The sequence below is a fragment of the Lycium ferocissimum genome, chromosome 4 (assembly GCF_029784015.1).
Source record: "Lycium ferocissimum isolate CSIRO_LF1 chromosome 4, AGI_CSIRO_Lferr_CH_V1, whole genome shotgun sequence".
In the NCBI taxonomy this organism is placed as follows: Eukaryota; Viridiplantae; Streptophyta; class Magnoliopsida; order Solanales; family Solanaceae; genus Lycium; species Lycium ferocissimum.
Genome location: NC_081345.1, coordinates 33365107 through 33381168, shown reverse-complemented (window position 1 = coordinate 33381168; position 16062 = coordinate 33365107). Strand labels below are relative to the sequence as shown.

The window sequence follows — 16062 nt, the reverse complement described above, 5'->3', positions numbered from 1 at the left end:
TGCAGACTTATAGTACTTTTTATAAAGTTTTCAAATAGATAAATTTTATTCTAAAATACTTGAAGAATCTATGTTTAAAATTAAGTCAAAGAAAAAAGTTGTTTATCTCCCAAAATGATCAACCTTCGAACAAATTGGGACGGAGAGAGTACATCATAACAATTCATATTGCTGTTATATTCAAGTTTGTTATCAACTTGTCATTAAGTGGAAGAAAAAAAAGAAAAGGTCTGTCATCATTGACAGATAAAGAGGAAAAAATTCCAAAGATATGAGGACGTAGGCAGTACGCTGCGTTGACGTTGACTTGGAAAGCCATTTGATTACGGCAAAAACAGATTACATTTATCTGTAATCAGTTTCAGTTACCTTTGCTTTATTAACTTATTTTGAGAAGCACTTTTTTTTTTTCACTAAAAATTCAAAATGCATTTTGAAAGAATAACAGTTTATATTTGATTTTTTTTTTTTTTTAAGGAGACTGGAGCAGTAATATGTTTGGACAATATTTTCAAAATTATTTTGAGTGTTAAATTACAAAAAGTAGGTTACTACGAATTTTAATTTGATACAGATAATCCTGTATTAAAAGAATAAAAAGCACTTAAATTTGCAAGAAATTACTTTTTTTCCAGCTTCTGTTTAAAAGCTGAAAAAGAGCTTCTTCTACCTATTGAAAGATAGTTATTTCTTCACCATAAGCTTCTAAATATTTTCATTCTCGAAATTAAGTCTTTTCTTTTAAAGTATATTCAATCTTTCAAAAACTTGGCCGACTATTGCTCTTGTAGAAGCAAATTGTAATTGATGGTGAGTAGTTGTTAATTTCCATGAAATAGAGCGTTTATTTTGTGATGTTGAGAGTGACTCAATGTTCTAAAAATTTCCACTGGGGATTGACACTCTTACCTAATTTTGGATGGGAACTTTTGTTTCTTCTGCTTTTGGAAAAGTTAGGTAAAGTCTAAGGATTTTAAGAAACATTAAGGGCTCAAACATTAATTGCACCTTTGAGTTTGGTGGAAGAAAAAGAAAATGTACATAAATGTCACTATGCGTTGTTATAATTATAGGAAGGGGGAGCCCTTATAGGAATTCCCACCTTATTACTCGCTGCGTCTCCATAGGAAAAAAGAAAATTTTTAAAATAACAAAGGATGTAAGTGTAAATAATGAAGATTTTCATAAAATTAAAAAAAGCTTGTAAAGGATTAAAAAATCATTTCTCCCCAATATATTTTTGGTTCTTACTAAAAATATTTGTTTCAAAATACTTATCATGTTATTTAACCAAGATAAAATTAAGTACTTTTTTCCTATTTTATCCTTGTATTAATTAGCAACATTTAAGAGGTTTTCATCAATGATAGAATAAACATTTATTGAGGAGAGATTATATAATGAAATATGTTAAGGGTCATATAGTCAAAATGTTAATAAATGCGTTCTTAATGGGCAGAATAAAAAAACGACAAATATTTTGAGACGGAGGAAGTAGTAATTAATACTCCCTCCGTTCACTTTGACTTGTCCACTATTTCAAAAATAGATTTTTACTTTTACTTGTCCACTTTCGCATATCAAGAGAAAAATAATTTGTTTTCCCTGTTTTACCCTTAGATTTATTACTCATTCCAAGTCTTTTTCCTAACTTCAATACAATTACGCGCGGGGGATTTGCCTTCAGGTCGAGTCGTCGTCGCACGGGGCTTGCTGTTGCGGGTTAACTTTCTGTGATTTACGAGCCTATGTGTACGGGGGCCGTGTTTCTCGCGTACACCGAAGGATAGTGGTGGCGGGTCTCATGTCATAAAAAAAAAAAAAGCGCGTAAAATGGAATTGCCAAATAGGATATTAGAGTTCAAATTGAAATATTGGGCCATTTTTTTTTTCATATATCAGAGTTAGTATAATGTGACCATTATTTAAAAAAAAAAAAAAAAAAGATTTTTCTAAATCCTTGATATGGTTCGAGATAGAAAATAAAAACTGAAATCAAGATGAATATCCACGCAAACACCTAAATTGTCTATCTCATAGTTGGCAAATTGCTGGTATAACTAATGAATGCTGACACTCTTTTTAAAGCTTAAATTTCATTTTCAATAAATAGAGTATATCCCGGGAAACGGAGATTAATATGGAATTAACCGTCGTATATATTTGTCTCACGCTTTAAAGACAACAAAATATAAGACAAGAATCATGACAGGGGTATTTTAGACTTTCGACCAAAGGGTACTTTTGGTATTAAGAAAAACTGTTAAAGAAACTGACAAATGACTTCAGTTCATAGTCTTCGGTAAAGTCGAACATGCACTTGGTTTGCACCTATGTAATGTTGTTTTCTTGTTTTTAAGTACCCACTATTTATTATTCTCCTTTGTTTAGGAAGAAATATAACGCTCTTCATCAATGGCTCATTTTGGGAATCAAGCTAATGCTTTATTCCGCAAGAACCTCATATATCACGTAAGTTCAACAACTCTACATATCATCAATTTTTGTATCTATTTTCATTCTTCTTCGTTATGATCAGGCAGAGGGTTAGTAGGTTGCATCTGTACTAGGAGTATTAGTATCTTTGTTATGTTTGCTTGTACGTAGATTCATAGCACTACCTGATTCACTACCGGAAACATAGGTTTTTCTGGATAATTTGCCAAATAAAACATAATTTTCGTACCTCATTCCCACCGAAAACGCTCACTAGAAAAACACATGGTGGGAAACAGGCCCACTGAAATGCTTAAAAACTTCCTTTTTTTTTCCGGGTGAAAACACTAATATTAGATTTTTCTCACCGACATTCGGTGGAAATAGCCAATAAACATTGTTCAGTTTGAAAATAGTGATTTTTTAGTAGTGATTGTTTCATTCACTCTTATCTTATTATCTTGCTGCTATTACTGCTTATTATTACTTCTGCTTTTTTATCTTTTTTTGAGAACCGGGGTCTATTGGAAACAGCCTCTCTACTTGTCACAAGCAGGGGCGGATTTAGGGGGTGGGAGGATGTTCACTCGAACAACCTCGGCAAAAAATTACACTGTATATATAGGGTACATTTTATGTATTTATATACATATATAAGTTTTGAACACCCTTAACAAATCCAAATGGTAGCTCAAGTGGTGCAGAGTGTTCAAAATTTTATCCAGTGTCCCATGTTCGATACCAAGGGACAACATGTTTTTTTTTTTTAAATTTGTTTTTATAACATAGGGGGTACAGTTCAGGTAGCCAACTAACTGAGCTATTACGTCCCTAATACAACAACATTTTTTTTTATGTTTAGCTTTTGTTTTTTTTTTTTTTTTTTTGAACCCCTGAGTGAAAACCCTGGATTGCTACTGGTCACAAGGTAGGGGTAAGGTCTTGTTGTTCTTTTTTTCAGCAGTTCCTGAATATTGATTTTGAAGTGTTTATTTTTTTTCTATATTGTAGAAACGGCATGTGAGGTCACACTTGAAGGTCATTCTGTTCCCAGCAGTACTCTTTATATTGCTAGGGGTTTTGCAAAGCTACACCAACAAGGCTAAAAGAGAGAAAAAAGGCCCCGTTTTTCCAGATGAATTACCTCCTTTATTGCAAATTCCTTCTCCCCAATTTCGTGCGGTGATGACTGATTCAATGCTGTTTCCTGGATTGCCTGATGCATCTTGCAGAGTAACTGGTTCATGTCCTGCAACAGTACTTATCACAGGGAACAACAGAACCCTTGGAGAAAGTAAAAGTTTCTTTTGTTTCCCTACCATATATGACATTGCTACATTTAGTACTTAAAAAAAAATAAAAAATGGGAAGATATTTAGAGTTGCCTGGTACCTGTGCTGGTGGGAGCTAGCTGGTGCCCTGTGCAATTAGTCGAGGTGTGCGCCAGTTGGCCTGGACACCACGATTATCAAATACAGAAAGATATGAAAACATCAGGACTAGGATTTCTCTTTTTCTAAATTAAATATGTGAATTTTGGTAGATGTGACTGGGAAGATGTTCATAGATTCTTTTGAAAAAGGAAGATATTTAGAGTTACCTGATACCTGCATTGGCTGTATAATTAGTCAAGCAGTGGCGGAGTTAGGATGTTTACCAAGGGGTGTCAAAATATGAAAAAGTAAACATACGGACAAATCAAGGGGATTCAATAAATAGTATATATACATAATTGTTTTAACCTATCTACACTGTGTAATTTTTCAGCAAAGACTACATGTGGCTCCCCCATTGTAGTTGAGGTGTGCCCAAGTTAGCCCGGACACCGCGGTTATAAAAAAAAAAAAAGGAGATACTTGGCGGGTTTATGCAAAATCAGGGCTGGGACTTCAATTTTTCTAAATTTAATTTGTCAATTTTGGTAGGTGTGGCTGGGAAGATGTTCATAGATTCTTCTGAACCAAATTCAACTACTGATTTCGAAATTATTGCCGATGGCATTTTCGTGAGTTTTTTTCCTCTTCATTCTGATTGTTGCCTCATTTTATATTTATTTCTTGTCCTCGTATCTTGGTCTTGGTTGTTGGATCAGGTTGTAGAAACTTTGAAGTCTTTATACTGCTTATCACACTTTTTATTGCCACTGTAATGCGTGATTTTGGAAATATTCCAGGGGACAAACTTCAGCTATTATATGACATATATCGGCTTACTCTTTCATGTTCGACCTCAGTGTTCTGCAGCAATTCCTTCGCCCTTCAGAAACTCCTCAGCAGAAACTGGTAATCTCCTTTAATACTGTCTATTGGTGCTAATGTCTTTAGAGCATAGCTGGATCTATCTCTTTGCCTATGTCCAGCAATTTCTCTAGTTCATTTTTCATATTCCGCAATGCCGTTTAATTTATGCAGTTAAAAACAATCTAAAAAGTTAAGTCAGTGAAATCCAACCCTTTCTCATGCTTACTCACCAAAACTTATAGTTGAGTTTTACTTGCTCATTCCCTGTCCGTCAGGCCTTCTATTTGCTTGTGTATAATGTATCCTTTCCCTCCTTGTGGGATTTTCTAAACAGTAGAAATATGTAACATGTACTACTAAATATCACTTCTATGCCAGATTTAGACGTCATATGCGTGGAGGGTTTAAATTTGTGGCGCAACAGCTCTGCTGAGATTAATGATGAGCTATTCAAAGGATACAGAGAAGGAAATACAGAGGGGAAACTAAATGAAGTTTTGGCAGGTTATTCTCTTAGATGTCTGGACTTTATTGTCTCATATCTTAACATCCCTGCAGGGATATGCGTCCTATTGATACTTTTCTCGTCTCCCACAGCTTATGATTTCTTGGATACAAGTGGAGAAAATTTCAATGTCAACATTCAATATAATTCTACTTATGAGGACAATCATCTAAGTGAAAAACCACAATTATTGAGAATACCACGTGCTGAGAACATGGTATACCCTTAAACCCTTTTTTATGCAGAGAGTTGAGGCTTTACCGATTAAAAAAAAGGCTCTACATAGCTTAGAATGCTCTTAATTTATTTTCAGTTCATTGTTGGATCGTACTTAGCACATTTAGCTTGCTGCTTTTATAAATGAACCTAAATCTTCTTCTTCAGCATCATGTTTCTCTTTACAACAACCTTCGAAAAAAGAAGAAGCCTTGTACTCGCTATAGTAAGAGAGCATATATTGAATGGAAGTAGTATTGTGAATTTGAGTCAACAAAGCATTAGGAATCATGAGAAATTATGTAGATAAAGGAGAAAAAATATGATACCCAAAGCTTGAAATTTATAAGCAATATTTATTAGATCGACTCTGTAGCGAACAAATTAAAGATGAAACACACAGCTTAATTTCTTAGTGAATATGTGCAGGCAAATACTAATTCTGATCTAAGTTTGCTTGGTGCCAGAATTTGCAGGCCTTCTTCTTGATTCAATGTATTGCACCTTTTATTGTTTAACAATGTAGTAACATAGAACTAGTTATTTCCTAAGTCTACTATAGTGTTGAATTCTATTCACAGCATATAGGAAATATGAGACTTTATTCTTTTCTATGTAGGTAACAAATGCCTATCTCCAATTTTTACGTGGTTCCGCTACAAAGATGGTTCTAGATTTTGTAGCTGAGATGCCAATACCTGGCGGCTTCGAAAGGCCAGGCGACATATCTACCTTTCTCAATATTGTCTTCTTTACATGGGTCATTCTACAAGTATTTCCGGTAAATATTTGTTTAGTTTGTGAAAAGTCGCATGGTTGAGTCAAAGATGCTTTCTGGTAGAAGTATTTTGCATTTATCATTTATTAGATGTTTCTAGTTTGTTGATCATTTACTTCCTTTCCAGTTGAAGTCATTTTAGTAGTCCGTATATTTAGTTTACGAGCTGCAGTTGTTGTAAAATATTTGATTTCGTCTACTCATATGCTGTTATTCATTTCATTATGGCATTAAAGTTCTGATCCAGCACTTCGAATCCACTTTTGGTACTTAAGAGAAGGATATTAGTTACTTCCTTTCTATGTAGAGTTATAGATTTAGGTGACTACTGAGCTGCTAAAATCTTTTTTTCCATCTTGATATAAGAGGAAAGTGATTTTCATGTAGGTTATATTATCATCTCTGGTTTATGAGAAGCAACGGAAGTTAAGGATCATGATGAAGATGCATGGCCTTGGGGACGTTCCTTATTGGATGATTACTTACGCGTATTTTCTTGTCATTTCATTAATCTACATGTGCTGTTACTTTGGATTTGGTGTATTGACAGGTAATGCAGTGTACAGTTCAGCTGCTTATTTCATGTTTATACGAGCTGGTTCAATATTGTTTTCTTGTTTTACAGGGTTAACAATTTTCAAGCTGAATTCATATGGTGTCCAGTGCCTCTTTTACTTTGTCTTCACAAACTTGCAAATATCTATGGCCTTTCTATTATCTGCAGTATTTTCAAATCTGAAGACTGCCTCAGGTTGGTGCCAGTGCGGATGTCTGTGGAAATCCTTTGCAATAAATGAGTAATCAACTCAAAAGAGAACTGATTTTCATGAATAATAACCATAACATTGGCTATTGCAGTTGTTGCCTATACAATTGTCTTTGGGACGGGCATCCTGGCTTTTCTCCTTTTCCAGCCCTTAGTTGATGATGCATCATTTCCTCGTAAGTAGGCTATCCGAATTACTTCGTTCCAATTTCATAAATCTGTTAATCTACTTGTATCTCTCGTGCTCAATGAATATAACATGGGTTCTTTTTTGGAATAGGTGGTTGGCTAATTTTAATGGAATTATACCCTGGCTTTTCTCTGTATCGAGGGTTATATGAGCTGTCCCAATATGCTCAAGGGGGATTCAGGGTAGGGACTTATGGGATGTTCTGGGAGTATCTTAGTAACAGCAATAATGGCATGAGAGAGGTCCTGATTATCATGTCAATAGAGTGGGTGGTATTTCTGATTGTTTCCTATTACTTGGATCAAATTTTATCATCTGGAAGTGGAAACCGTCGGAGTCTTTTGTACTTCTTGCCAAATTCTCAAAGGAAGCATTTAACATCATTGGAGAAAGCTTCTAAACAGAGTGCGGAATCTAGTGTTCAAATTGAAAACAATGATGTTTCTGAAGAGGTAACTGATCTTGCCTCCTTTACTCAAGATTTTCATGAAGTGAAGTTGTTGAAGTGATTCATGAACTGATGGACCTTAAATGCAAGCACAGTACTTCGAACTTGTTGGGCCCCAACGCTATATTGTCCATGCTCCAGATATTCAGTCCAGGGCATGCAAGAGAGCGTTAAGTGTCCCAGATAGATTGAGGGAATGAGTTGTTGTCCTTTTATATAGTTTTGGGAAATTTTAACCTTATGAGCTAGGTTTTAGGGTTGAGTGAGGCCCAAAGTCCATTTTCTTCCCAGACATATTCTTACTCTTGGTTTATCTAATGTTGAGCCTCCATTTATGATTTTCACGCTCTAGTTGTCCAATCCAAAGAGGGGTGGTTGAGTAAGACATTAGTTGATGGAATGGGTTTTTGTCACCTTATATGATTTTAGGCAATCCTCGTCTCATTAGCTAAATTCTAGTACTGAGTTAGGCCCAATGTTCATTTTTTTAACATGGTACGAGGGGTAGGCTCATCTTACTTCTTGGTTTATCCAATGTTGGTGCCCCAAGTTATTTTGTTCAAGTTCCAAATGTCCCTTGGGCGTGCGGAGGGTGTTAAGTGTCCCACATAGGTTAGAAGGAATGGGGTGTTATCTCTTTTGTATGTTTTTAACTGATCCTCACCTCATGAGCTGGTTTTGAGGGTTTGAGTTAAGCCGAAGGTCCATTTTCTTTCATGGTATCATAGTCAGACCCATCCCTATTCTTGATTTATCCAATGTTGGACCCCGCGTTAGTTTGTCCATGCTCCAGATGTCTAGGCCTGAGCGAGTATGGGTGTTAAAGTATCTCACATTATTAGTTGTTGCCTCCTTACATGGTCTTGGATACTCTCATTTCATGAGCTACCTTTTGGGGTTGAGTTAGACCCAATGTCCATTTGTTTTCGAAACTCTCATTAAGTATATTCCTAGTGTCTATTACGATTATATGCATGCTTTCCATGTTCTAGTTGCCATCACTTAAACATTCTGCATTATGCCTATAGTAGGGTCATCTCATTGTAGTTTTCTGGTTTTCTTTTACAGAGAGAGAAGGTTGAACAGTTGCTGGAAAAGCCAGATTCAAATTATTCTGCCATTTGCTACAACCTCAAAAAGATGTATCCAGGAAAGGACGGGAACCCCGATAAATTTGCAGTTAAAGGAGTAACTCTTGCCTTACCACGAGGGGAATGCTTTGGCATGCTTGGTCCAAATGGTGCAGGCAAAACTACTTTTATTAGCATGGTTAGTAAAAGTTGTATAAAGTAACTGGGAATGAACTTTAGTTGCCCACATATGCCATGTTATCTTGGGGTAAATAAGATCTGCTTGAATTATGTCCATTGCACTTTTTTCCTAGCATTTTCAAAGTGTTGGAACTTATTAAGCTATGGTACTAAATGACAGATGACTGGGCTCTTGGAGCCAAGCTCTGGGAGTGCGTATGTTGAGGGTTTAAACCTGCGGACTCAAATGAATGAAATATATGGTAGCATGGGTGTGTGTCCACAACATGAGTAAGTTTATTTGTTTTTATCATGCCCCACGACCACTTGCCGCATCATTGTTGTTCTTGTTTTGCATTTCAAAGTGTTGACTTATTGCATTTTTTCTCTTTCTCCAATCCTTATTAGCTTGCTCTGGGATACCCTAACAGGAAGGGAACACTTACTCTTTTACGGAAGACTGAAAAATCTCAAGGGTGCTGCTTTAAACCAAGTATGCAAATATAACCATCAACTTCGTTTCAGCATCTGCTTAACTAAAGCCAAATTAAGGAACGGTTAGGATAGTTTTCTTATATATTTATTTTGCTTAGTGATGTAATATTTTGAAAAAAGATTAGCCTAGTTTCTTGCTGTTGCATATGCATGTATGTATATAGACAGTTTCATAATGAAGAAAATGTTCTTAACTGGTCAATGCTGCTGCGCAAGAATTTGTACATTTGATCATTGGCAGAATCTTCAATTTTTTTATTCCGAGAAAGCCCTATATTGCGGATGATTGTTAGTGCATTTTTCTTCCTCTCTTTTATCCTATCCTATTGCAACAGGCAGTGGAGAAATCTCTTAAAAGTTTTAATCTTTCCCAAGGAGGAGTTGCTGACAGATTAGCGAAAAAATATAGTGGAGGTATGAGGAGAAGGCTCAGTGTAGCCATTTCATTGATTGGGGACCCGAAAGTATGTACAGATCTGTACTCTTATATTATGACCTGAAATTGTCCTGAAGTTTTGGGTTCCAATATGCTATTACTAACAGAACTCAAAATTTTTAAGGTTGTGTATATGGATGAGCCCAGCACTGGACTTGATCCTGCTTCACGAAAAATGTTGTGGGATGTCGTGAAGCAAGCAAAGCAAGATAGAGCAATCATCCTCACCAGTACTCCTCTCTATTCTTAGTTGTTGTATATAGTACAAGCATTTCTGTTTTGGGTTGTTCTTTTGTAGTTATATTGAAGTTTTTCCTGCAATTATCATGGGATCTCAAACTTAGGTTCTATGTTCACTTGTTCGCTCCTCTGGGATAGCATTAGTGATGTCGTTCTTGCTCTTCCTCTCAGCACACTCGATGGATGAGGCAGAATATCTTTGCGATAGGATAGGTATCTTTGTGGACGGAAACTTCCAGTGCTTGGGAACCACAGATGAGGTGAGTTTTAAGACCTTACCAACTTGTTTACAATTAAATTTTTTGGAACTGGACTATAACATTGAGGCCGTGAATTGCTGGAGGAAGTTAATATTCTAGATTTGCTTTCCTACTGATTAGATAGGATAAACATCTATTAAAGGAGTTAGCGCGCTTAGGCTTGGGAGAGAGGCAATGGGAGCTTGGATTTTATATTTTGTTTTATTGGTGGACCATTAATTCAGTACCTAAACTAGTATATGATTGCTAATCAATCTCATAAAGATTCTTATCTTGTGTGATCCTCGTGCGAACACTTCATTGGTCCGTATGAATATCTTCTAGCAGAATTATTGACTCAAACTTTATGCTTATACCTCTTGTTTCTTTAAAAAATTTCTAGGCGTATCATAATATTGGAAACTTCTATGGGACTCCATAATTCTCTGTTAAGGAAAAAGAGAGGCTCTGATACAAGTCGAGGGTCAATGAACTTGTGTAAAACATGAATTCCGGAAATAGTTCCTAAATGAATATTAAATTACAAAATATGAGATAAGTGTACTTTCGGTGAATTAATGAAATTCAAAGCTGTAATGTGTCACTTAAGAACATAATAAATTGGTATCAGAGCTCTATCCTGGCCAGTACAGATGACAGTTACAGAAACAAGATCAAAAAGTATGGAGGAAAATGTAAAGAAACTCGAGTCACAATTAACAGTTTATGTGACTGAGTCTAGTAAAAGGGCCAAAGCAACTGAAGCTAAGATGAATGATTTGGGTAGAAAATTTGATCTGTTGATGGAAAAATTTGCTCCCTCACAAAATGGAGTTTTTGAGCCTGGTCCAATGGAGAATTTTCCACCAAACCACCGAGGTATTTTGGGAAGGGGACCAGCAGAAACCTTGCAAGTTAATTCACAGGGAAGTAGTAGCAAGAAAAGAGATAATCCAGAATCACCATTTGGAAGGAATCAAACCCATGGTAATGGGTTCAGTGCTAGGGTTGAATTTCCATACTTTGAAGGGGTTGATCCATGTTGTTGGTTGCGTAAGTGTAACAGATATTTCCAGTATCACAACATCATGGACCCACAGCAGAAGCTTGAATCAGCAGTTCTCCACCTTAACGGTAAGGCTGAATCTTGGTTTTTCTCCTATCATGTCAGTAAAGGAAGAGTTAGTTGGTCTGAATTTACTGAGGAGATTTGTAAAAGATTTGAAGGATCAGAAAATAGCAAGTTAAATCTAATCAGGGAATTTAAGAAAATAGAACAAAAGGGCACTGTTAACGAATATCTGGAGAAATTTGAGGAGTTAAAAACATGGGTGTTGATCAGGAACCCCACCATTAGAATTCTTCACTGAGGGGTTAAAGGATGACATAAGGCATACAGTTAAGCTATTAGATCCCTTTTCCTTCTCAAAAGCTGTAGAAAAAGCTAGACATCAAGAAAACATGATAGAAGCACAAAGTAAGAAAGGGAAAACTCAATGGAGTAGAACCACAGTTCCAAGTAGTTCCTCCCAATGGGGAAACACTGGAACCCCGACCAACTACAGGAGTGGAGGAAATAGCAGTGGAAGTGACTCAAGGGATAAGTTGTTTGAGACCAGAAGAGCACAAGGGCTGTGTTACAAGTGTGGAGACAAGTACCATCAAGGCCAGGTGTGTAAACCTAAACAACTCAATGCCATGGATGCTTATGTTGACTCAGCTGAAATGGATCAAGAAGGAATGGTAGTAGAACAAGTGGAGGAACAAATAGATGTACCAGAAGAGGAAATCATAGAAGGAACTATCAGTTTAAATGCGTTGTCAGGAACTGAAGTTCCAAATACTATATCATTAGGGGGGAAGCTAAGAAAAATAAGTTTGACACTTTTGGTGGATTTAGGAAGTACACATAGCTTCTTGGATATGGAGACTGCTAAGAAGGTGGGATGTGTTATCAAGGAGGCTTCAACTATGAGAGTGACTGTTGCAAATGGGGGTCATCTAATGAGCAGATACTGTTGATCAAATTTCAAATGGAAGATTCAAGGAATAGAATTAGAGGATACATTCAGAATTCTCAAGTTAGGGGGTAATGATGTGGTCTTAGGAGGGGATTGGATGAGGGCCCATAACCCTGTACTATTAGACTTTGAAGAGTACAAAATACAAGTTTCACATAAAGGGAAAAGAGTGGAACTTAAAGGCATTTATCATCAAGCAGAACTCAAACTTATGACAGCCAATTGGGTCAAACAGTTGTGTAGAAAAGGCCAAGCAATATGGGCACATCTGTTTACACTGTCAGCCACAGAAGTGCAGACAGAGGAAAGCATACCTGATGACATTGATCAAGTACTGAAGCAGTTCCCAGATGTCTTTGTGGAACCCACCTCACTCCCACCAAGAAGACAACATGACCACTATATTCTTCTGAAGCCTGATTCTGCACCAGTAAGCATCAGACCCTACAGGTACAACTTTTTTCAGAAGAATGAAATTGAAAAACAAGTAAAGGACATGATGAATAATGGAATAATTCAGCCCAGTCGCTCCCCATTCTCTTCACCAGTCCGTTTAGTTAAAAAAAAAAGGATGGGAGCTGGAGATTTTGCATAGATTACAGGGAACTCAATAAAATGACTGTTAAGGACAAATTTCCTATACCATTGGTGGATGTTTTACTAGATGAGCTTCATGGTTCAACTATTTTTTCCAAAATTGACTTAACGGGTGGATACCGCCAAATTAGAATGTTTGAAGGGGATGTGCACAAAACAGCCTTTAGAACTCACTTAGGCCATTATGAATTCAAGGTGATGCCATTTGGCTTAACTAATGCCCCTGCCACTTTCCAAAGTCTTATGAACCATGTGTTTAGGGATCATTTGAGACAATTCGTATTAGTATTTTTTGATGACATCTTGGCTTATAGTTCTACTACCCAAGAGCATTTAGTTCATCTTAGAATGGTATTGCAAATTCTGAGAAAAGAGCAACTGTTTGCCAAGCTGTCTAAATGTGCATTTGGTCAAAGCAAAGTGGAGTATTTGGGGCATATTATTAATGGAGAGGGAGTAGCTACTGACCCAAGCAAGATAGCTGCAATGTCACAATGGCCAGTTCCTAAGTCCTTGAAGTCATTAAGGGGAGTTCTTGGTCTTACAGGGTATTATAGAAGCTTTGTGAGATCTTATGGCATCATTAGTGGACCTCTAACCAATCTACTTAAGAAGAATGCATTTTCATGGAATGAAGAGGCTGCTCTAGTCTTTGACCAGTTGAAAACAGCTATGACTACTTCCCCTGTTCTTGCACTAGCAGATTTCACTAAGACTTTTGTTATAGAGACTGATGCATGCTCTAAGGGTATGGGGGCTGTCCTGATGCAAGAAGGAAGACCCTTGGCTTATTTCAGTAAAGCATTGGCCCCAAAACACTTGGGTTTCTCCACTTATGAAAAAGAATATATGGCTGTCCTATGTGCTGTTGATAGATGGAGGCATTATCTACAAGGGGCTCATTTTATTATTAGAACAGACCATCATAGTCTGAAGTATCTGTTGGAGCAAAGGGTTAGTACTGCCTTACAACAAAAAGGGCTTACTAAACTTTTAGGGCTGGATTATGAAGTGCAGTACAAGAAAGGGACAGAAAATAGGGTTGCAGATGCCTTAATCTAGAAGGCAAGAGGAAGATGCTTCATTGAATGCTATCACAGAGGTGGAACCTACATGGATGCTTGAGGTTATACAGAGCTATGAGCATGATCCTATATCACAGCAACTGTTGACTGAGCTAATCACTGATCTTAACAGTAAACCCAACTATTCACTACATCAGGGCATCATCAGATACAAGGGCAAGATATATGTGGGGAAATCAACAGATCTCAGGGCCAAAATATTTTCTGCATTTCATTCTTCCCCTTTGGGAGGACACTCAGGACAATTGGGTACATACAGAAGAGTTCACATGCTTTTCTACTGGCCAAATTTGAAGAAAGATATCTGCACTTGGGTTGCTACTGTGGTGTGTGTCAAAGGGTCAAAACTGAGAATATCTTATCACCAGGGCTTCTACAGCCCTTACCTATACCAGAACTACCATGGCAAGACATTGCCATGGACTTCATTGAAGGGTTGCCTTCATCCGGGCATAAAAACTCAATTCTAGTTGTGGTGAACAGGCTTACAAAGTATGGGCATTTTTTGTCATTACAACACCCGTTTACAGCTAAGGAGGTGGCTGACCTTTTCTTACAAGAGATTTACAAGTTACATGGTCTTCCTAAGACCATAGTAACTGATAGAGATGCTGTTTTCACTAGTCATTTCTGGCAACAATTAGTCAAGTCCCTTGGTACTAAACTCACCGTGTCCACAGCTTATCATCCACAAACGGATGGTCAAACGGAGCGGCTTAATCGATGTCTAGAATCATATCTAAGGGCTATGGTTTTTGCTAATCCTAAACACTGGCTTAAGTGGTTGCCCTTGGCTGAATGGTGGTACAACACCAACCATCACACAGCCCTCAAATCTACCCCTTTTGAAGCCTTGTATGGCTTTACACCACCCCTGATTCCCATGGGGTTCTTACCCCATTCAACTCACAGTCCGGCAGGGGTTTACTTGGCACAACGACAACACCTACTTCATCAACTACGTGACAACTTACACCAAGCTCAAGCTCGAATGAAGTTTTTTGCAGACAGGAATAGATCTGATCGAACTTTAGAGGTAGGGGACTATGCTTACTTGAAACTACAGCCCTATTGACAGGCTTCGATTGCTATTCGTAAGAATTTGAAGTTAACTGCAAAATATTATGGGCCCTACAAGATACCAGAGAAGATTGGAGTAGTAGCTTACCGTTTAGAGTTGCCACCGGGGTCACGCATACACCCAGTTTTGCCACCGGGGTCACCCAATCTTCTTCAATTCTAGGTACCAACTTGAGTTCAGTCCATTAATGGAGTTGCTGTGATATTTGAGTTCCATTTTGTAATATCAAGTGTATATCGACTGAATATCAATAAAATTCCCTTAAATTCCAGATTGTGTTCATTTCAATTTCAATTCTTTTCGATTACAACCCTTAAGAACATAACAGAATCATACTTCTGATCATATAGTATTTGAAGTATGTTAACTATTGAATGGCAGTTAAAAGCTAGGTATGGGGGATCCTACATGTTCACCATGACTACATCACCAGAAAATGGGAGTGAAGTGGAAGACTTAGTGAAAAGTCTATCTCCAAACGCGAAGAAAACGTACCATCTGTATGGAACTCAGAAATTTGAGCTTCCGAAAGATGAGGTGAAAATTTCAGATGTGTTCCTAGCGGTTAGACAAGCAAAGGAGAGATTTCCAGTCCAGTCTTGGGGTTTGGCTGACACAATGCTGGAGGACGTCTTCATCAAGGTGGCAACTGAGGCACAGTGATCACTTCTTACTAATAATCTTAGTGTATGTTTTTATACAGTAGCTAGGTTTCATCTGCTTGTTGAATCCTTTATCTTTTGCTTGTATGATATATGTGAATTAAAGTTGGTTCTTTCCTAGACAAGAATGATTGTTGATTTATATTAATGAATTGCTCATATGTTGTTCAATTGACCAAACCATGTTAAATTATTATGTCTCTTTTGATATATTTCTTTTCGTTGTCTTACTTATTATCGTCCAAGGTTTGCTTTGCTAGCTTCCGCATGACACATGACACCTGGTAATTTCGATCAAAACACTTTTGACCTACCATAATTGCTTCCTCCGGAATTGGAATTGGTTACGAGCTAACATATATAGATGAGTTTACATA

At 37.1% G+C, this 16062-nt stretch overlaps 1 protein-coding gene and 1 long non-coding RNA gene across 4 annotated transcripts; one reads left to right on the top strand and one right to left on the bottom strand.

Moving 5' to 3' along the window:
• The first annotated feature begins 2283 nt into the window (after positions 1-2283).
• Positions 2284-15856, top strand: LOC132052408 (ABC transporter A family member 7-like). Of its 3 annotated transcripts, none has more exons than XM_059443928.1 (18): positions 2284-2302; positions 2392-2472; positions 3448-3730; positions 4362-4441; positions 4610-4718; positions 5055-5180; positions 5274-5398; positions 6017-6178; positions 6563-6926; positions 7034-7117; positions 7222-7583; positions 8648-8848; positions 9011-9120; positions 9238-9322; positions 9660-9788; positions 9885-9990; positions 10172-10260; positions 15405-15856. In XM_059443928.1, exons 2-18 carry the CDS (start codon positions 2416-2418, stop codon positions 15684-15686), a joined length of 2754 nt encoding a protein of 917 aa, XP_059299911.1. In that variant the 5' UTR covers positions 2284-2302; positions 2392-2415; the 3' UTR covers positions 15687-15856. The 3 variants fall into 3 exon arrangements, 2 of the variants coding, with proteins under 2 accessions (XP_059299911.1, XP_059299912.1); XM_059443929.1 differs by lacking the exon at positions 2284-2302 and having other exon boundaries at positions 2311-2472; positions 6563-6725; positions 6801-6926; XR_009413987.1 differs by lacking the exons at positions 2284-2302; positions 15405-15856 and having other exon boundaries at positions 2309-2472; positions 6563-6725; positions 6801-6926; positions 9660-9738.
• Positions 10725-15149, bottom strand: LOC132052409 (uncharacterized). Its single transcript, XR_009413988.1, has 3 exons — positions 15111-15149; positions 12575-12704; positions 10725-11398 (listed from the first exon to the last, which is right to left on the bottom strand). It is a non-coding gene; the product is annotated as an uncharacterized LOC132052409 (long non-coding RNA).
• Positions 15857-16062: the final 206 nt, after the last annotated feature.

Bases quoted from the DNA above. Each gene is read 5' to 3' on its own strand.
- LOC132052408 (XM_059443928.1), top strand. From the start codon at position 2,416: ATGGCTCATTTTGGGAATCAAGCTAATGCTTTATTCCGCAAGAACCTC. The intron at 4,442-4,609 runs GTGAGTTTTTTT...GAAATATTCCAG, and splicing joins TTATTGCCGATGGCATTTTC to GGGACAAACTTCAGCTATTA. The intron at 7,584-8,647 runs GTAACTGATCTT...TTTCTTTTACAG, and splicing joins ACAATGATGTTTCTGAAGAG to AGAGAGAAGGTTGAACAGTT.